This window comes from Miniopterus schreibersii, assembly GCF_964146895.1.
Source record: "Miniopterus schreibersii genome assembly, chromosome: 9".
NCBI classification, from domain to species: Eukaryota; Metazoa; Chordata; class Mammalia; order Chiroptera; family Miniopteridae; genus Miniopterus; species Miniopterus schreibersii.
This window is the reverse complement of record NC_138118.1, coordinates 16,377,543-16,399,453: the sequence shown is the minus strand read 5'-3', so window position 1 is coordinate 16,399,453 and position 21,911 is coordinate 16,377,543. Positions and strand designations below refer to the sequence as shown.

The window sequence follows — 21,911 nt, the reverse complement described above, 5'->3', positions numbered from 1 at the left end:
TTTAAAATGTATAGTTACCCCACAGGATTGCAACTTCTCTTAAATAGTCTCCAATTGCCGTTTGTAGGTTAGTTTTGTCTCGCTGCTTATTGTCACGCCCCCTGGACGGTCTCTCTACCCTCTGGTATTCCCACAGCCTGCTGTGCATTGTTCAGCTCGGGGCGCCCGGACTTGTTGATTTTAATGTACGTGTGTTGCCTGTGTGCACGGGAACTGGGCAGGGGCGGGTGCGCGGTGCAGGGCGCACCCCTCGCATCCTCCCCCCCTCCCCCCCCCGAGCAGCTGCAACCTGGGTGCCGGCTTTTCCCGGGGAGGAGGCACGGCCGCTGACCCTCAAGCAAGTTGTCCCTCACAGAACAGGTGTCTCCCCCTCCTCTCGGAGGAGAGGGGTGGCTGGACCCTCAGTGACATAGGCGACCCACCAATGAGAAGTCAGGATTCGGCAGCCGCACCAATGGGCGACCGGGGGCGGGCCCGTTTCCTGGGAGCCGGGCGGGCGGGACTGGTCCTCGGGCCGCGGCGGAGTCCCCCGCGCACACGCCGCCCGCTGCTGCTCGCGGCGGCTCCGGTGGCGGCGGCTCCGGTGGCTGCGCCGTTCGCCTCCCCGCGCTTCTCGCAGACGCCAGGCTCCCCCCCCCCGCCGCGGCGCAGCTCCGCGCGGCTCGGGCTCCGGCGGCGGCGCGGCTCATGCCCCGGGGCTGGGCGCGCGCAGGTGGGCCGGCGGCCGCGGGCGGATAGGCCCCCGGGGGCGGCGGCGGCGGGACCATGGCCCGGAGACCCCGGGCGCCGGCCGCGTTCGGGGAGGACTTCTCCTTCGTCAGCCCGCTGGTGAAATACCTGCTCTTCTTCTTCAACATGCTCTTCTGGGTGAGTCTTAGGGGTCGCGGGGGCACCTGGGCTGCGGGACACCCCCGGAGGAGGGGGCGTCCTGGGCCACCTGGCTCAAGGCGAGCCTGGTGCGCGCGCTGCCTGGTTCCTAGGCTGATGGCACTTCGGGGTGATCTATCCTGGGGAGGGACACCACAGTGTCGCTGTGTCTGAGGGGGCGTTGGGTGGAGGGTAGGTAAGGGATTCAGTAAAGACTTATGGGCATTCTCTGGGCATCGGATGAGGGTCAGTGCCAGGCCAAAGGGGTGGCTTTGCGCGGGAGGAGCGGGTTTTCCTGTTGGACCAAGATAGATTGGGGGACTTTCAAGCCTGGGGACTGAGAGGCCCTGCTGGCAAAGAAAAAAGAGGAAGGGAGGAAATTCAGACCTTCCTTCCCCTTGCCTCAGAGAAAATGGGTTAAGGGGCTTTTATTTCTGCCTTTTGCAGGCCTCTGGTGCCCCCTGTCCTCAAAGGCTGAGAAGGGACAGGAATGGCCTCCAGCTGCCACTGTCTTTCCCTGCACCGTCCCAAACTTTGCCCCACCTTTCTCAGGACCAGACTCCGTTCCCCGGGGTCTGACAGTCTTCAGCTTCTTTAAATAAGACCCAGTGTTGGACTGGAAGGCCAGGGGTCTTTTCAGAATCTTCTGCATGGGGGTGGAAAAGGGGAAAAAATATTGGACTGGGGTTACCTGGATTCTCACCCCCACTCTGCCACTGATTGTTGACTTGACTAACCTGTAGGCCTTAGTGTCTTCCTCCGTAAAATCAAACCCAGTTTGGTCAAGGATGGCAGAAATACTCTGCTGGAACTGAGAATCCAGCTGGACCAGATCATGAAATGCTAGTTCAATCCTGTTTCATGTCTAGAGAGTCCCCCCGCTCCTCTGAGTTTGACAATGCAGGGAGCTTCACCCCCATCCCCCTTTTCTCTTCCAGCTCCAACTACACAAGCGCTGCTGCTCGGGGTACCCATTATGCCTGCCCCTCTCTGCCTGAGACCTAAAGTGCAGACTTGCAGGAGGGAATAATTATGAGTCTAAAATATGTTTCTGAGGAGAGGGAGCAGACCAGGCATCTGAGCCAGTTGTTGTAAAGGTTCCACAAGGGCTGTGGTCTGAAGAATAGACACAGAGTACATAAGTGCTAGCCTGTTGGGACAAATGAGAGAAATCCTGGAGAGTGGTGATGACAGTTCACTCTCAGCCATTGTACTGGGAAAAATGAAGTTTGAGCTTCTAACAAATTCTCAGCTTTAGAACTGAAAAGAAAAAAAAAAAATTTAGAAGGCAGCATGTCCAGTACCCACACTTTATATATGAGAAAGCTAAAGCACAGAGATGTTCCTTGTTTTATCCAGGGTCCCAAGGGCTGGTTAGTAGGCTTGATCTGGCTATTTTTCTGCTGAATCACAGTGCCTCTAGGAAAAGTCCTTGGCCTGGATGGCTGCTACTGTTAACTGGTGTGTTAGCAGTATTGGTAGTTAACCAGTCAATCTAAGTTCCCACTAGGTTCTGCTTCAGCTGCAGATTAAAAAAGAACAGAAGAAAATCTCACCACCACTCTGCCAGGGCTTGGGGATGTCCTAAAGGGAACTTCCCACCTAAGGGCAAGTCCCAAAGAAGCCTCCTACATTGTCACAGAGTGTGCCAGGCTATTGACATCCATCCTCAAGGATAGCATGCCCGGCCGGGCGTGGCTCAGCGGTTGAGCGTCGACCTGGGATCCAGACGATCGGGCTTCCATTCCCGGTCAGGGCACATGCCCGAGTTGTGGGCTCGATCAATGACTCTCTCATCATTGATGTTTTTGTCTCTGTCTCTTCCTCTCTTTTCCTCTCTCTGAAATCAATAAAGATATATTTAAAAAAAAAAAAAAAAAAAAGGATAGCATGCTATCCTCAGTGCTAGCACTAGCATTGCAGGGACCTCAGATCCTCAGGCTGACTTCCTCTTATCAGCCAAGACTGTGGAGCCTCTGGTACCACACCCTTATCTGTGCTCCCTAGTGATAACAACAACTGGGTGCATTTGTTGCACTTGTGTTCATAGTCGTTTTCTTGGACTTCCCCACTCCACTCCACCCCCCCCTTTTACCAGACAAATGACTTTGGGACGCTGCAGCCAGGAAGAGAGCTAGGCTCCTTAGGCCCATTTACCTTGGTAAAAATGCTTCATTCAAGGACAGAGGACCTGGCTAACCAAGCTGGCATCACCACAAATTAGAGAAGAGCCCCTTCTTGGTCCTACTTTAGACTCCTAAAAAATGAGAGGCTCTAGAAACAGCACACTGAAGGACAAGAGGCCCAGTTTCTTTCTGGCACCAGCTTACTGTGTGACCCAAAGCCAATATATCTGTCTGTCTGTCCTTAATCTTTGTACTCTAAAGAACATTTTTCTGCTTCTGTGAACTATTTAAAGATGAATGTATCACTTTGGGGACTGTTTTCTTTCTTCAACACTTGGGGCTGGACCTAAGGATGCATCTCTCTGTGCCCTGGTATCCCTGGGACATTGACCTTCCCAGGGACAGCATTTTTTGGGTGTTCCTGAAGTATCACTTCTCCCCCAGGCCCAGAGCTGTAGAATTTCATTCCACACAAGTGAAGCTGGTGATGAAGGGCTGCTTCTTCAGATCAGGGTTATCTTTCTTCCCATCCGCCCTCCAGGAACTGGTTACTAGGTTTTCTTTGTTGCAGACTTCTGCCATCCTAATCAAATTCCCTTCTTCTGCCTGGGAGCATCCATGCATATGGGTGGTGTTTGTGTCTATGCCGGGAACACATTGGGAAGGTAGCCAGCATTGTCTGGGTTCATACTCAGACAGCAATGGTAGCTGTGGCTACCTCTGCTGCTGCGCTAGGAGCCCTGAATCTTGGAGCATTTGGAGCTTGACTCAGAAAGCTCCTTTGGGACCAGGACCAATTGCTCTTTCAAGTTTTAAACCTCACTTCCCCTTTGCCTAGGAGTTCTGATTTTATCCCCAGAATCATTGGGGTCCCATGGCTTGTAGTAGTTACCTCAAGATACCAAAAGTTGTATTTCAATCTTTCAGTCAAGAAATAGCTGATTTGCCCTGGCTGGTGTGTGTTGCTCAGTGATTAGAGTGTCAGACAGTGTCAGCCTGCGCACCAAAGGGTCTCCGATTCGGTTCCCAGTCAAGGGCATGTACCTGGGTTGCAGGTTCGATCCCTGGCGCCAGTCGGGTGAAGATTAACACAACGAAAAAAAGGAATAGCTGGCTTTCCTCACCTCCCCGTGTTGGACAGCTCTGTGCAGAGGGAAGACAGTGGGGTGGTATGGTACATGGGTGGCACATGCTTTATCAGCCTTGGGCATATGTTGTTATGAGCATTATCATACTGCTCACAGCAGCCACTTCCCTACTGGCTGGTCCTTTTCGCCCTCAGTGCAACAGTTGGGGTGGCTTTTGAGTCAGGCAGAGTCCAGAAGCCCAGACCTCCAGCCCCCGTGTCTCCGCGCAGGCTTCCTTGGTGTCCATGCCTCAGAGCTCCACGGCACCTTATACATACTTTGATTGTCGCTCCCTTATCTGAGCTGCAATTATGTGTTTATTTATGTCTCCTTCTCTAGACTTCAGGCTCCTGAGAGGAGACACTGTTTTATTTACTTCTGTATTCTCAGTGCCCAGCTGTGTTTGGCAAAGAGTGGGTACTTATTGAATGTTTACTGGATGGCAAATGAGAGAGCAGACTCTACAGGGTGGACATGCCCTTCCTTCCTCTCTCACGGACACTAGTCTGTCAATATGCAGCACAACCTGAAGTCCTTGAGCTTTGCTGTTGGGGGTTATCCAGCTGTGCTCTCCTCTGAAGTGGGTCCTGTGGCCCTCTCAAGCCAGGTCCAAAAAAATGAAAACCATCCCCCCCAGCATCTCCCTCAGGGCCAGGTATAATTACTGTCTACAGCACCGGGATTTTTTTTACTTCCAATGCAGCACATGTGGATCCCCCATTCAGGTTTTCCCTAGGCTGATCCAGGCCTCTGGTGAGGTATCTTCTTTCTTGTCCAGGACCACTGTATTGGAGTTCCCAGGGCACTCAGAATGCCCCAGACCACCTGCATCTCTTATAACCTGACTCAGAAGACATGAGGAAATACCCAGACTTCAAGCCTGGCAAAAACCCCTCCTGAATGGCAGGAGTCCCTTCCTGCTACCCAATACTCACCACCACCACCACCACCACACACACACACACACACACACCCCTAAATACACTAGGAGGCAGAGCCCACCTCCCCTCCCCCATAGACTAAGCAGGCTGCAATAAGTGAAGTAGTCACATTCTTTTTATTTAAAAAAAAAAGGCAAAAAATAAAATTTCATAGACATAGACAATAGCACAGTGGTTACCAGAGGGAAAGGGGGTAGGGAGAGGTAGGAAAGGGTAAAAAGGGGATAAATGGTGATGGAAGGAGACTTGACTTTGGGTGGTGAACATGCAATACAATGTACAGATGATGTATCATACAATTGTACACCTGAAACCTGTATAATTTTATTACCCAATGTCGCCCCAATAAATATTTTTTTTTAAATGCCAAAAATGAAGACCAGAACCACACCCTTTGCTGTCAAGTCACATGCATGCCTTCTTTCTTTCTTTTTTTAAAAATATGTTTTTATTTTTTTCAGAGAGAGGAAGGGAGAGGGGAAGAGAGAGATAGAAACATCAATGATGAGAGAGCCATTGATCGGCTGCCTCCTGCAGGCCCCCAACTGGGGATCGAGCCCTCAGACCGGGCATGTGCCCTGACCGGGAATCAAACAATGACTTCCTGGTTCATAGGTTGATGTTCAACCACTGAGCCACACAGGCCAGGCCATGCATGCCTTCTTAACTCTCCTAACAGCTCTCTTTGCCTTGTACCAAGTAGAAAATCACAAACTTCGAGCAGTCTTTGAAAAGGATTAAAGGAAACATGCAGCGCCTCTCAGGACCTTGATACCAGGTTACGCCTCAGGCTGGTCACTCCAGGGCCATGAATTTGGGTGTTTAGGCTACTGCTAGCCCTTGTAAACTTGGGAAACCAAAACCAGCCATGGCCTGTCAGAAGCTAAAGGGTTTACCCCAGACATTAGAGAGGAAAGAGCCCCAATCCAGAGGGAGAAAGCCAAGAGCCAGTTTCACACAGAGAGTTGTCTCCTCAGAAACCCAGGGACAACAGTGCTGGGATGGCCACAGAAGGACCAGTGTGTGCAGATCCTGAGCAACAAGAGAGAGGGCCCAGTTTTAGGTCTAGCAGGCTGTGACTTCCTTGACGTCATCCAGAAATAAGAGCAGAAAGAACTAAGAAACAGGAGTTGCAGACCCCTCCCTCCCAACGTCCCTGTGGGCAGGGACAGGATTTTGATTCCTACGAAGGGAATCATTCTAATCTCAGCTGTCCTCCGCATCACCTTCAAAAGAAAAGGGAAGGATATTTCAAAGAAGAGGAGAGGTCCCTGAGACAGATCCATGCACTTCAAGCAGACCAGACTTTAGAATGTGGAAGACAGATAAGGCCAGGACTTTCTCCCTGGGGGATGGGGGGCCCTCTGTGGTGATGCTGTGTCTTCCCCTTTTGGGGCACTGTTCCAGGAACATCCCTGCTGGCACCATCACCTCCTGGTGCTATCTTCCTTTCCCCTGCCTGAGCCCTACCCAGTTTGGAGACTACCAGCTGCTCCCCAAAAAGAACTGTAGGCAGCTTGTCCTAAGGTTGCTGTGAGGCAGAGAGAGGAAGGCAGCCATGTGGCTGAGGCCATAAGGCTCTGGAGACATATGGACCTAGGTTCCAGGTCCACTTCAGCCACTCACTCACTGAGTGAGCCAGGGAAAGTTACTTGAATTCTCCCAGCATCAGTTCTATAAAATTGAGATAGTAACACCCTCTTGGGGTTGTGGTCAGAATTCAGTGAAATAGTATGTATAAAGTGTTTAGACCAATGCCTGGCCCTTAGTACTCAACAAAATATAGCCATTACTATTGTTGTTAGAAATAGCCCCTAGAGGTCACCTGTTGGGGATTAACTTGAAGAGCGAGGATGAGTGCTCCTCCTGACAAGTGGCAAGTAGATGCGGGTTGAGCCTGACTTCCTCCAGCCCTAAACCCCCTTTGCTCACATTCCTACAGTTAGTCAGAGGGAGATGATTATTAATGATGTCTTTATAGTTTACAGTTTACAGAGAAGTTATATATATGTATATGCATATATACATATATGTGTGTGTATATGTATATATGAATGTATATATGAATATATACATATACACATATATGATCAGAGACACCACTGTTATCCCTGAGAGCCTTCCCTAGGTCCATGCTTCAGGGCTTGACACAATACCTTGGTTTTAGGGTGGAAATGGATTCCAAGAGCTAATTTGCCTGTGATTATTGGCACTTGAGCACTAGAGCCAGAAGAACTCTTGTTCAGGGCCTCAACTTGGGCCCCTATAACCCTTCCTCACCCTGCACGGATGGCCCTGAAGTAATGTCCTGGCGGCTGGAAAAAGGTTGTTTCTCACCAAGTTGTGGCTGTCTTTTCCCAATTTGCAGGGGGGGAAATCAAGATAATGGAGAGAATTTTCTTTTTTCTACCGTGAACATTAGTACCTGTGGCTGCTTATCTGACAGCAAGTACTAGCCGAAGGTGAAGGAAATAGGACTAGTAGCAACCAAATATCATGGAAAACTAGGAAACTGTTTAGAGTAGCGCCTATATTATTACTTTATGAGATGCAGAGACATATGTCTAACAGCCACATCATCTCTTGGTAAATCATTCCTTATTTCTATGATAGAAATTATGTGCTTCCTCACGTGACACACTGAGAAGGACACATTATTCCTGTCAAAAATGTGCCATCTGCTTTGAATTGTGAGGAAACAATCAGATAAATCCAAATTGAGGGACATTCTGCCAAACAACTGGACTATGCTTATCAAAAATGTCAGTGTTTGCCCGGCCGGGCGTGGCTCAGCGGTTGAGCATCGACCTAGGATCCAGGCGATCAGGGTTTGATTCCCGGTCAGGGCACATACCAGGGTTGCGGGCTCGATCCCCAGTCGGGGGCGTGCAGGAGGCATCTGATCAATGACTCTCTCATCATTGATGTTTCTATCTCTCCCCCTCTCCCTTCCTCTCTCTGAAATCAATAAAGGTATATTAAAAAAAAAAAAGTCAGTATAAAAAAAAAAGTCAGAACAAGTGTTGGCAAGGGTGTGGAGAAACTGGAACCTTCATACATTACTGGTGGGACTGTGAAATGGTGCAGCCACTGTGGAAAAAGAGTTTGGCAGTTCCTCAAAAAAATTAAACGTAGAATTACCATATGATTTGGCAGTTTCGCTCCTTGATGTGTACCCAAAAGAACTGAAAACAGGTATTCAAACAAAAACTTGTACACAGATATCCATAGCAACACTGTTCACAATAGCCAAAAGGTGGAAACAATCCAAAGTCCATCACTGGATGAATGATAAACACATTGTGTTATAGCCATATTATTAGGACATAAAAAGTAATCAAGTACTGATACATGCTGCAACATGGATGGACCTTGAAAACATGCTAAGTGAAAGAAACCAGACACAAAAAGCCACATATTGTATGGTTCCATTTATAGGAAATGTGCAGAATAGGCAAAACCATAGACACAGAAAGCCAATTGCGCTTGCCCGGGGTTGGAAGAATGGAGGGAATGGTGAGTGACTGTTTAATGGGTACAGGGTTTCTATCTGGGGTGATGAAAAAACCCTGGAACCTGATGGTGATGGTTGCACAGAAATGTGAATGTACTTAGGGCCACTGAACTGTATACTTTAAAATGGTTAATTTTTGTGGTATATGTATTTTACCACAATTTTTTAAAAGTCAGTGTCTTGAAAGACCAAAAACAAAGTAAAGGAAAAAAAGCTGCAAAACTGTTCCAGGCTAAAGGAGACTTGTTCATTAAATGCACGATTCTTGATTGGTTCCTGGATCCGAAAAAGAAGAAAACAGTTATAAAGGATATTATCAGGATAATTGGGAGAAGTTAAATATGGACTGTAAATTAAATAGCACCAGTAGCATATTAGAGTTTAAGAAAAAAATTTAACATATCAAAATTGTATAGAGTATACCAACAGAGCACTATAGCTTCTCAGTGCTCTGCCACCTGAACAATTTTTTTAAAAAAATATGTTTTTATTGATTTTAGATAGAGAAGAAGGGAGAGATAGAAACATCGATGAGAGAAATATTGATCAAGTACCTCTTGAACATTCCCCACAAGGGATCGAGCCTGCAACCCAGACATGTGCCCTGCCCAGACACCTGCGACCTTCTGGTGCATAGGAGAATGCTCAGCCAACTGAGCCACACCAGCGGGGCTGAATGATCTTAAGATGCCCTGCCTTACACTTTGGTGATTGCATGCAAGAGAATCCCAGTTTAAGAAAATATGATATAAAAAAATGAGGATTTACAAAACTAATAATTTTGGGGTGGCTATTTTAAAAATATGTATTTCACTTTTTAGAACAGTTTCAGTTTTAGAGGAAAATTGAAAAGGTAGTACAGAGAGTTCCCATATACCTCAGGTCCAGTTTCTCTTATTGTTAACATCTTACACAAGTATGATATATTTGTTAGAATTAATGGCATTATTGTTATCCATTAATTCTATTAGAGTATTCTATACTCTATTCAGATTTCCTTAGTTTTTACTTAATGCCATCTAGGATAAAACCAATTTCATTTAGTTGTCATATCTCCTTAGGTTTTTCTTGGCTGTGACAATTTCTCAGATTTTCCTTGGTTTTGATTACGTTGACAATTTTGAGGAATACTGGTTAGATATTTTGTAGAATATCCCTCTATTGGGACTTGCTTGATGCTTTTCTCCTGGTTATATTGGGGTTATGGGGTTTGGGGAGGAAGACCACAGGGGTGAAGTGCCATTTCCATCACATCATGTCATACACCAGTGATTTCGCTCTGTTGATGTTGGCCTTGATCACCTGGCTGAAGGAAGTAGTGTTTGTCAGGTTTCTCCACTGTAAAGTTAATCTTTTCCCTCTTTTCCATACTGCACTCTTTGGAAGGAAGTTACTATGTGCAGCACACACTTAGGAGTGGGAAGTTATGCTTTACCTCCTCGAGAGAGCAGTATCTACATAAATTATTTGGAGTTCTCCTACATAGGAGATTTGTCTTTTCTCCCCCATTTATTAAGTCATTTATATCAGTATGGACTCATGGACATTATTTTATATTTGGGGTAATAATTCTCTACTTCTTTATTTTGATGTCTCTTTGGCATACTCATATCAATGTGAGGTTTTGTTTTTGGGGTTTTTTAATTGTTTTTGATTATTTCCTTACTTTCTGGTACTACAAGATGCTCCAGGCTTATCTTGTATATTTCCTGCCCTAGTTCTAGAATCAGCCACTTTCCAAGGAGCCCAGGGAATAGCCATTTTCATTTTTAGGTGATTACTTACCTCACTTATGGATAAAGGTACTGGTATGTGCGAATTATTTTATATAATTTGATCGATAACTCTTCAAGAACATGCCTTTTGCTGGACTCAGCTATTTTAAAAACTGTGTCTAGTTTTTTAAAGTTTTCAGCAAGACTTTATTCTAACCAGAATATGAAAAGTCATTGTAAGTGAGAAGTATCTTTATCTCCATCCTTATCATGAGGGAGGTCATTGGTGATACTGTGGGGTATTATAAAGGTTTTGTGGCAAAGACTGATATAGTGGAAAGAGAACCAGACTGAGATCAGAAATTGGATTTAGTCCAGATATTGCCACCTATATGCACTTGGTCAGGTATCACTTTGCTCTTTGTGCCTCATCTATAAAAAGAGGTGAGTGGCCGACTCATTTCTAAAATTCTATTCAGGCCCCGCTGGGTGTGGCTCAGCAGTTGAGCATTGACCTAGGATCCAGGAGATCTGGGTTCAATTCCTGGTCAGGGCACATGCCCTGGTTGTGGGCTCCATCCCCAGTCCAGGGCATGCAGGAGGCAACCGATCAATGATGATTCTCTTATCATTGATGTTTCTATCCCTCCCTGTTCCCTCTCCCTTCCTCTCTCTGAAATCAATGAAGATATATTTTTTAAAAAAAAGATTCTATTCAGTTTCAAAATGCTCTGCTATTAACGACAGCAGCACTACTTTGGAATGGCAGGAGCTTTGAGGACTTCAGGGTGGGAGATCTGGGCAGGAAAAGAAGTGTGAAAGGGCAACTTGTGACTCCAGGAGAAAGAGGCAGATCAGTGACTAAAATGCAAAATTTTAGAGTTAGCTAGTGAGCACCAGGGTAAGTGGTCTCATTAATGATCGTATTAAATATTAATGATAATATTAAAGTCTTAATCTTGATTATAATATAGCCTGCAGCTGCTGCTCTAGGTCCTTGGCTGAGTATGCTTTAGGCTGTGGTTCTCAAACTTGGCTGCACATTGGAATCACCTGGAACACAGAGCTACTGTTGCCTAAGTTCCAATGCCAGAGATTCAGATATACTTATTTTGGGGTACAGCCTAGGCATCAGGGGTTTTTAAGTTCTCCTTCTCCACCCCATTCTAATGGCAACCAAGGTTGAAAAGCACTGCTTTAGGCTACAGATGCTCTTGCCCATCTCCCACATAACACATGGGTGTCCTTAAGGGCAGGGGCCACATCTTACTCATCTTTGCAGTCCTCAGAGTACCTTGTACATAGCAGCTGATTAATTCGCTTGGATAGTGTATTAGTTTCCTATTGCTGCTGTAAAAAATTACTACAAACTTAATGGTTTAATACAACACAAGTTAATTTTCTTACAGTTCTGGAGCTCAGAAGTCCATAAAAGCTCCACTGGCCTAAAATCAAAGTGTCAGCAGGGATGGTTTTTTCTGGATGCTCTAGGAGAGAATCCATTTCCTTGCTTTTCCAGCTTTTAGAGGCTGCTTGCATTCCTTGGCTCATGCCACCACATCACTCCCACCTCTGTTTCTATTTGTCATACGTATCTCCTCTGACCCTGACCCTTTTGCCTCCCCCTTTAAGGTCTCTTGTGATAATATTGGGCCCAACTGGATACTCTTCCCATCTCAAGATCCTTAACTGCATTACATTTGCAAATCCCCTCTTGTCACATAAGGTAACATATTCACAGGTTCTGGGAATTAGTACAGAACATCTTTGGGGGGACCCTAGTCTATCTACCACAAATAGAGACAGAACGACTGCTATAGCTACAGGACCACACCTGAAATTAAGTTACCCTGTGATACATGGTAGCTCTTTACTTTCCCTGTCTTGTTTTAGCTGTGTTAGGATTTTATCAGAGACCATCTTTGTGGAAAGTTATACACTCTCGTGAAATTTTAACATGTGAAAAAACAGTGAGGCACCTGAAAGCAACAAAAATAAAGAGCAGATACATATTTTTAAATGAGTCAGTAAAGTGATATTCAGAACTGTAATTGCCTGTGGTGTTTTAAAGAGCAGGCAGAGATGCTCAGTCACTCTGGCAAAGAGCTATGCTTCTGGGCCTGGGGATGACTGGATTTCTGTCATGTGGTTTCCTTGCCTCCCACCTACCCCATTGATCCCTGGGCATGGTTGTGCTTGGGACAAAAAGCCAATTAACACCTCCAGCCCCACCCTCAGCTCTACAAGCAGCTCCCTGAACAAAGATAACACATCTGGCCCAGAATCAGAGACAGTGTCAGAGGACTGAGGGATAAGGAGGGGGACCGTGTATATATGCAGAGATGGGTCCTGGAAGACATGGTTTTAGGTAAGGGTTTCCCATTTACTGCCCAATACTCCAGATGGCAGAAGCCCCTGAGGAAAAAATGTCTTCCTACTAAGGGCTTAGCCTGACCCTATTACATGCTATAGGGAACCAATTACCTTCTCCCAGGAAAAACCCCAAGATGGCTCTTTTAAGCTGGTGTCTGTCTTGCGGGATAGTGGAGTCTAGCCAGCCATCTCCCCCCACTGAATTGGTCAAGTCCCTGCTGCTGAGAAGTCACTCCAGCCAGAGCTTGGCCCCACTATTGCCGTGGTGACAGCCAGCTGCTGCTTAGCACCAGCCTGGGGACTGGGCACAAAGAAAGGGTGGCCTAGGGATGTGCAAACTGGGCAGCCCTGCACTCCTAGAGGCCTTGGGAGGTGGCAGAAAGGCCCCTTTGGGGACCCTGGTAGTCTCTGATGGGTTTGTTCTCTTGGGGCAGTCAGGAAGTTTGAAAGGCCTACACTCCTCCCTTCCTCCACACTGTAATCAGGGTTTATAAAGATAAAGGTTCCTTTGCCAGGGAGTTCTGCTGTTTTTACACACACAAATTCATGCATGCATTCTTTCACTTTGGTATGCACTTTCATTCTTGCATTTGACACCATGTTGACCTTCAAGAGAGTTAGAGACCTGGGAGTGAGCATCTACTCGAGCCTGCTTTGACTTGAATACCTGCCCGTTGATGTAGCTGGGGTAGAATTCAGAACTTCATGGGGTTACTATGTGACTCAAGGCAAGTTAGTTAACTTAGTAATGATAGGTCAGGCACTGTGGTGCATACTTTCCATACATTATTTTATTTTCATCTAATTTCTTTGTGTGTTTTTTTAAATATATCTTTATTGATTTCAGAGAGAGGAAAGGAGAGGGAGAGAGAGAAGCATCAATGATGAGAGAGTCATTGATCGAGCCCGCAACCTGGGCATGTGCCCTGACCGGGAATCGAACCCCAATCGCCTGGATCCCAGGTCAACGCTCAACCGCTGAGCCATGCCCGGCCGGGCCATCTAATTTCTTTTAATGTAGTTGTTTTTAATTGTCATCTTCAGATACAGAAACTGAGTCTCGAGATTTGTCCAGCGTGCACCCAGATCTGAGTCACTCTGAAGCCCATGCTCTTAGCCATTGTTCTTAACCTTGTAACCTATAATTTCCTCATCTGTAAAGTGGGGATAATAGGTGCCTCACAAGATAACTGTGTTGTGAGGATTGAATGAGATAATCTTGGTAAAAGCTTTTCCTGGAGGTAAAGCACAGATGGACACTATCAACTGTATCACTGGGGAAGAGAAAGATGCTTATCTCTGGGTCCTGGGAAAGTCTTCCCACTCTCCTGTAAGGTTCAAAATGGCAATCAGGCCTCTGGTTTCCAAAATCTCAGGGTCTGGCTGGTTCCCTGTCTCCATAGGTGATTTCCATGGTCATGGTGTCCGTAGGAGTCTATGCTCGGCTGATGAAGCACGCAGGTGAGCTATAGGCCCCCTCTGCCTCCCCACAACTCTTGCCAGGCCTCTCCTTCCTCTGTCTCCTTCAGCCCTGTACAGCTCCTTTCCACATAAACTATGAGGCTAAAGGTGGCAGCTGCCCTCTAGCCAAATCTCGGCAGCTTGTTCTCACACGAGTTCACCTGGGGTTCCCAGAGCTACCATGAATCTTCAAATATGCGTGCCTTTTAGGCTTAGGGAGTTTCAGGAAAGAAGGTAGGCCTCTGGGAGCAAAGTAATCAGAGGCTTGAGCCCCTCCCTCACTCTGTCCTGGAGTAACTCAACCTCCTTTCCTATTCCAGTGCACAAAGTCTCCAGGAAACAATCGGTAAAGCTGGCGAGCCTAATGCCATTCTAATTATTTTCTGGAGCGAAAGTGGTCCCTCCTCTCCTGAGCCAAGGAATAAAGCCTCTTACTTTGTTAATTCCTCAAAGTAAATGCTACAAACCCTGCTGGGCCCTTTTCGTTCTCCCCTGGGAGGGGGGTACTGCATCCCCATAACCTTCACCCAGCCACACTGGACACCCCCCCCAGGAGAGGAGAATATTTGGGGGAGTACCCCCACGTATTCCTGGGTGCTACCCTGAATCGGCAGCAGGCTCAGACTGAGAGACAGCCCCTTCCCTCAGAAGCAGTCTTGGCCTACCTGGCAGTGGACCCAGCCAGCCTGCTGATCGTGGTGGGCATTCTCATGTTTCTGCTCACCTTCTGTGGCTGCATTGGATCCCTCCGTGAGAACATCTGCCTCTTGCAGACGGTGAGTGCTCAGGGGCCCCACTAAAAAGACCCTGCCCCCCCTGTGCTTCTCAGCTTCCCAATGCCATTTCTACAACCTTTCGGTTTCCTCTGTTCCACCCTACCCCCAGGGTCGGTGCTGTCCACTCCTCACTGCAGAGTTCAGTCCAGGTGACCCAGCACAGGGTTACCACCTGCAAGACAGCATCCCAGAGGCGTCAGCCTTTACCATGTGGGGGGTCATCTGGGAGAAGTACCTCATGGCCCCTCAGTACTTCCCATGGCCCTGGGAGGGGCTACTGTCCAATGTGCTAACAGACTTCCCTTTTCCTGCCCACTCCCCACAGTTCTCACTCTGCCTCACCATCGTGTTCCTGCTACAGCTGGCTGCTGGGGTCCTGGGCTTCACCTTCTCAGACAAGGTAGTGTTGGGAGCCAAGGGCCTTCTCAGGTGTGAACCAGAGGAGGAAGGGAAAGTTTCTGCCTGTGCTTAGCCTGTTTAATTAACCACAGCACTGAGAAGCATCAGCCTTTCAAAGGTTCTCCTTAGGAATGGATGAATGGCTTTTAAAGTCACTGTATTTAAAGAGGATTTCAGGAGTGTAAGGTGTTCCCCTCTGACAGAGAGGCCAATAAGGAAGTAAATTCTATGAACACAATAGTCAAAATAATCTGCAAACTTTAATGGCAAATGATTGGACCACAGACAACATGAAGAGCCCTTTACGTCTTTTGGAAAGATTGTTTATTGGAATAAACAGAAGGAAGGAGGAAAGCAAACAGGATTTTGAATGGTGTTTACCATATCTGGACGTGATCTGCCATTCAGTGATAGTTCCTTTCATTAAGAATCAGAATTCCTTTCTCAAAGGGCAAATGATTGTAGGGGACAGAGTATAGGACTATGGATAGGACACTTTGGGAAAACTAGTGGAGCAAGAAGGAAGCAAGCATGGTAGAAACTATGAAGTTGAGAGCCCCTATATTCATTCAGAATGTCCTAGACCTTCTGGCTTAGTAAAATCCTAAAATGATAAGCGTAGATGTTTTGAGTCTAAAGGGATGTAATTCTCTTGTGTCCACTAGAGGTCAGTGCCTCAGCTCAGTAAGCCTTTTTCTACTGAAAAAAATATTTCTCTGCTTGGCATCAATCAGCAAGTATTTTGTGGTAATAGTATTCAGAAGTAGATAAATATTTGATTATCATGAAGTGTGGCTCTGTGAAGGACCACTGGTACCTGAGGACCCAGGGATGGATGGACTTCAGAACTAGCCATCTTCTGTCACTAGGGCTTGGTTCTGGTCTCAAGGCTCACATAAATAAACAAGGATGACCAATGCCTACTGTTATTTCTGCTGGGAGGGGCAGGTTAGGGTTTAGTTCTGTGTTCTAATTCCCTACTTTGTCTCTGGCAGGCACGAGGGAAAGTGAGTGAGATCATCAATAACGCCATTGTACACTACCGAGATGACTTGGACCTGCAGAACCTCATTGATTTTGGCCAGAAGGAGGTATGGGCTAAGAGGTGGGCATGAGCAGCTAGTGGTCCGGGGGGCTGTGAGCAAAAGTCAGTGCCTTCCCGAGAGGCCTCACCCTCTAGGCCTGTGGGCTTTTTCATTACCTGCCAGTGTAATGTAATCTAGGAAGGGGGTTGGAAAAAAATACATATGCAGGGTGCTTTAAAAGTACTTTAAGGGCACAGAACAGTATATATAGTAATCTACCACTTGTGTAAAATAAGAGGGAGGAAAGAACGTGTATTCATATTTGCAAAAGGAATCTGAAAGTATATGTAAGAAACCATTATAAGTGGTTGCTTTTAGGGGGACGAGGAACTGGGAAGATTTTTTAATGTTAACTTCCATTCAGAAATTAATTTTTTTAAATTGTGATAAAATATACATAACATAAAATTTACCATTTTGACCATTTTTAAGTGTACAGGTCTGTGGCTCTAAGTACACTCACATTATTGCACAGCCCTCATCGCCATCCATCTCCAGAACTTTTTCATCTTCCCCAACTGAAACTCTGTACCCATTAAGCAATAGCTCCCCATTTCCCTCTCCCCCATCTCCTGGCAATCGCCATTCTACTTTCTGTCTCTATGAATCTGACAATACTAGTACCTCTTATAAGTGGAATCACACAGTATTTGTTCTTTTGTGACTGGCCAATTTCACTTAGCATAATGTCTTCAAGATTCACCCATATTGTAGGATGTGTCAAAATTCCCTCCCTTTTTAAGGCTGAATAATATTCCATTGTATGTATATACCACATTTTGTTAATCCATTCATCTTTCCCCCCCCCCCCAAAAAAAATATCTTTATTGATTTCAGGGAGAGGAAGGGAGAGGGAGAGAAAGAGAGAGAAACATCTGAGAGTCATTGATCTGCTGCAGCCTGCACGACCCCTACTGGGGATTGTGCCCCCAACCCGGGTATGTGCCTGACCAGGAGTCAAACCTTGATCTCCTGGATCCTAGGTCGATGCTCAACCACTGAGCTACACCCGGCCTGGCAATCCATTCATCTTTTGATGCACACGAGTCACTTCCAACTTTTGGCTATTGTGAATAGTACTGCTATGAATCAAAAGCTAAATTTTAAATAAAAATGCTTTTGAGATCAGTGCTGAGTTCCCCTTCCTTGGCACAACAAACACTCACTACTTACTTTCATGGAATAATTATGGGCCCATGATATTGAAAGTTCTCCTCCTGTGTTTTCTGTACAATAACACAAATGCTTGCAACACTGAGCCTTTTATTTCAGTCAGTATTTTTGAATGCCTCCTTTTGCCAGGCTATGCAGGACTGCAAAACCAGAAACTGCCCTCAAGGAGCTCATAGTTTAATCTGTAGAACTTTGTCACCACTGAGAAACTTGAGCTCATGTTTCAAGGTTGTGTTTAAACACAACCTGAACTTACAAGTGGAAACTTGCCATAGACTTTTTGGCTGCTCAGAGAATTCTCCTGGTCACCTCATTGTGAGGGTGGGTGATTCTTAACCTCTGTGGTGGGCTTTGTTGCAGTTCAGCTGCTGTGGGGGCATTTCCTACAAGAACTGGTCCCTGAACATGTACTTCAACTGTTCAGAAGATAACCCCAGCCGTGAGCGATGCTCTGTGCCTTATTCCTGTTGCCTGCCTACCCCCAACCAGGTGAGCACACTTCACACCTCATTTACTCCTGGGCAGTGATCTCAGTTACTTTCTGATTAGGGCAGCAGCAGTTGGGAAGCCCCGTTCCCTAGCTAAACCAATCAATTTGGGGGGACAGCTGTCAGATGTTTTTCTTCACCCCTATCTGATGGCTTTGTTAACCTTTTACTCCTGTAGCCCACATGGGGGTTCAGAAGGGGCAAGTCTCTAAAGCAAGGAAGACTGGACTTGAATCTCTTGGAGGAAGGGAAACCTGAATTTAGCAACTTACAACCTAGCATCCTCCACATATATTCTCTAACAATTTAGAAGTTTAAGAAAGGTAGGAAGCCCATCAGGTAGGGCCTGAAAAAAAAAGTTATTGGAATGAGAGTCCCATTTGGCTTTTTAACTCTCTCCTCAGGCAGTGATCAACACCATGTGTGGCCAAGGTATGCAGGCCTTTGACTACTTGGAAGCTAGTAAATTCATCTACACCAATGGCTGTATTGACAAATTTGTCAACTGGATACATAGCAACCTCTTCTTACTTGGCGGTGTGGCACTGGGCCTAGCCATCCCCCAGGTAACTTACCCTGCAAGACTTGTGGGTCCCACAGTTCTGCAAAGGCTCCTTTGTTTTGGGGAGGGCACCTGGGGATCAGCTAGGATGTAGGGCACTGACATTGCTGAGGAGCAGGGGATGAGATGGTGCTGACCAAACTGGGAAGATTGAGTCAGGGAAAACAGGGGCATTGCTCGTTGCTGAGGGCCCAATCCTTCTTGCCTCTGCCAGTTGGTGGGAATCCTGCTGTCCCAGATCCTCGTGAATCAGATCAAAGATCAGATCAAGCTACAGCTCTACAACCAGCAGCACCGGGCTGACCCATGGTACTGAGAATCCATTTGCACCTCCTCACCATGGCAACAGGGAGCCTCGTCACTGACAGCAGTGGGTACAGCTCTCAACATCCAATGGAGATTTGTATTCCAGCCCCACCCCCACCCCCCAGCAGCAGCGCAGTGGGAAGAAGCAAACTCCAGACAGGCAACAGGCAGGTGCACAGGTGGCTCAAGACTCGGGAGGATACACCTCCTCTCCCCTTTCTAGCCCTCAGCATTGCTAGAGAGTTATTTTGTATTGTTTCTAACCTTCCCCCTCTGGGTTTATGTTTTTTTAAGTTTAATCTGGGCAAAGATGTTTGGGAACAACAGTTGCACAGAGTCGTGGGGGTACAGCTGCTGCCTGTCACAGAGGCACTGTAACTGACTGCTCTACTAAGGCTGCTACTGAGGTTGAGGGACACACTCAGATTCCAGCTGTTTCCTGCAAGACCTGGCTGGAGAGTGGACCCAGCAGCCCTGCCTGGAGTCCAATTGCCATGATACCAGCTCCAGAGGGAAGGGAGTGGAGCAGGCAGTGAGCTTGGGGGTCAGCTGGGGACAGTTGTATGTGTTGGGTAGCAATGGAAGGCAGTGTGTTTACTAAATGCCTGCCCTGCCATCCTCCAGGTAGTCAGAGTGAGGTACATCCTGTTCCTCCCTCATTTCCATGGAAACATGGCAGCAAGGGCAAGGGGGACAACAGCAGCCAAATTCATCCCTCTCTCCCCGACCCCCTTTGAAAAATGTTCTTCGGGACCATGGTCTCTATATTCTGCAGCCAGAAGAGGTGGAACTGAGCCATACATGCTTTTGAATTCCTTCGGTCTGGCCCTCCCTCTCTAGCAAGTGGGGTTTCTTTAACCTTGGCAGTGTGCAGAGGAGGTGAGGTAACACCCCCACCCCCACCCTCGCCCCAGTTCCCCTGCACCAGAGCTCAGTATTTCTACAGTGGAAGAAGCAGGGACCTTGCTGGGGCAGGGGGAGCCAGAAATGGCAATAAAAGTTTGTTGACCTGGGCTAAGCTGGACTCCATGAATTTTCCATTCTGGCAACTAGAAGAGGAAGGGTAGAGGACCCAGCCGGTGGGCCCCTCCCTCCAGGAGGGGACTAGAAACTCCTCTAAATGTCATAGTACCTCCATCTCCCTCAATCAGATGCACTACCCACCTTCCACAACCTGCTCTCTGCCTGAATTAGGCTGAAAGATCCCAATTCTGATCTGGAAATCGCATTAATTTTATCCCTAAATCTGATGTTAATTTTTTCCAAACCAAAGTGAACTAAAATTAATTTGCCACCCAAAATTTTTAGGAGAGGGGTAGGTAAAGATGCGTCTGGAAATCACGGTCTTAGCACTCTCCCTGGGGGAGACGGGCGAGGAGGAAAGACTGCCAGCCTTGGCCCTCTAGCCTCCTCTTGCATCTTTATCTGAAAGCGCTGGTTGCCACAGCCCATCTTAGGGGAAGACTTAGAAAACCTGACCTGGGAGTGGGTCTTCTTCCAGCCCAGAGGAGCCTGCGCGGGCGGCGAGCCGGGAGGCCGGCGGGGGGCGGGGCCCGGGGGCGGGGCCGCCGTGGGTGGTCCTCGCGCGGCCAGAACCCGCTCCTCCGCCCGCAGCCCTGAGGAGCTGGGGGCTGGGCTGCGCGGCCACACTGCGCCGTGAGTGTCCCCCGAAGTCTTCTCGCCCCCCCCCCTGCTGTCCGGGGGCTCCGACTAGGGGGCCCAGGAAAGACTCAGGCTCCCTCCCGCGCTGGGGAGGCAGAGGCGGAGCTCTCCCCCCGCCCCCGGTTTCTCCGAGGCGAGCCTTCTGCTCCTGGGAGGGCGCCTTTCCAGCAGCCGCCTGGGGCCGCGGCCAACATTTAGTTCCAGCTAGTAACAGAACGGAAAGAAAAAACAAAATCATCACAAATAAAAAATGAAAAGTAAGGGCCTTTTATTCTGGGGCAGGAGAGTAAAAAAGCACGCTTTCTTAGTGCTAAAGACCTGCGTTTTATGCTTTTTCTTGTTTTGGTGACGCAGACCCAGAGGCCGTGTTTTGGGGTACGAATTGGGGTGATGAGTCCTTTCAGTTCACTGGCCTTTGAGGAGCACACCTGACATGGGCTCTTTTAGGGCCTCTTGGAGAAAGAGACCAAAAATGGTGGTCCACAGAACCAGGATTCAAATCCAGATTTTTTAAACTCCAAGCCACATTTTTACTTAAGTCTCTACTATCTCTCAGTATCTAGGCTCCTGGGCTTGGACAAAGCATCAGGAATTTCTGCCCAAGCCCTAGGTCTTAAAACACCCTGAGCAAATAAATGTTCAGAAGCTTGTATTGTGGTTCAGTGTTTCTAGCTAGATTGTTTCACAGTGTCTCTGGTTCTCAGTATCTCTCTAGCTTGCTTTCTCTTTGGCCTGATGCTGGGAGGAAAAAAAGCCCCAATTTTTAAAGGACTTTTTTCATTGTTATGTCATGTTTCAATTTAATTTGCTCCCTGGATTTCCATGTTTTTAATAACCCTAGTTTCAAGCATGTGGGGTTAACACCAGTATCTTAGAACAGCTATTAACTCTAGGTTCAGAGGTAGGTAAATGGAAGAAGATTGGTGGGGCAGTGGAAATCAGGCTGGATGGATAGAAATGAAGAGAAAAGGCTTGAAGGATGGTGAAAATCTGGTTGGGGTGACATGGCAAGAAAGGTACCACTAGGTTCTGTAGTAGGGCCTTAAACCCTACAATTTAAACAAGGACTGGAGTCCAGGAGTGCCAGTTCTGCAGAATGTTCAATGAAATTCTGATGCCCTCTGTATTCATTTTCTGTTGCTGCTGTAGCAAATTACCACAAATTTAGTGGCTTCAAACACCACAAATTTGTTATCTTACAGTTCTGGAAGTCAGAAGTTCAAAATGGGTACGAGCAGAACTGAGTTCCTTCTGAGGGCTCTAGAATATCCATTTTTCAACTCTGGAAGCCACTTGCAATCCTTGGTGCCTGGCCCCATGTTCCACCTTTCAAAGC

At 47.2% G+C, this 21,911-nt stretch overlaps 1 protein-coding gene across 2 annotated transcripts; it reads left to right on the top strand.

The window, feature by feature from the left end:
- Positions 1–535: 535 nt before the first annotated feature.
- TSPAN33 (tetraspanin 33) lies at positions 536–19,926 on the top strand. 2 transcript variants are annotated; one of them, XM_081146345.1, is made up of 8 exons: positions 536–867; positions 14,067–14,124; positions 14,773–14,900; positions 15,226–15,300; positions 16,295–16,390; positions 17,918–18,046; positions 18,450–18,611; positions 18,822–19,926. In XM_081146345.1, the coding sequence occupies exons 1-8, from the start codon at positions 766–768 to the stop codon at positions 18,921–18,923; spliced, it is 852 nt and encodes a 283-aa protein (XP_081002471.1). In that variant the 5' UTR covers positions 536–765; the 3' UTR covers positions 18,924–19,926. The 2 variants fall into 2 exon arrangements, with proteins under 2 accessions (XP_081002471.1, XP_081002472.1); XM_081146346.1 differs by having other exon boundaries at positions 676–867; positions 14,776–14,900.
- The last annotated feature ends 1,985 nt before the right edge of the window (positions 19,927–21,911 follow it).

What these genes read in the sequence shown, in the direction of transcription:
- TSPAN33 (XM_081146345.1), top strand. Translation starts at nt 766, where the DNA reads ATGGCCCGGAGACCCCGGGCGCCGGCCGCGTTCGGGGAGGACTTCTCC. An exon ending in ACATCTGCCTCTTGCAGACG is followed by an intron (nt 14,901 to 15,225) that starts GTGAGTGCTCAG and finishes CACTCCCCACAG; the next exon opens with TTCTCACTCTGCCTCACCAT. An exon ending in GCCTGCCTACCCCCAACCAG is followed by an intron (nt 18,047 to 18,449) that starts GTGAGCACACTT and finishes CTCTCTCCTCAG; the next exon opens with GCAGTGATCAACACCATGTG.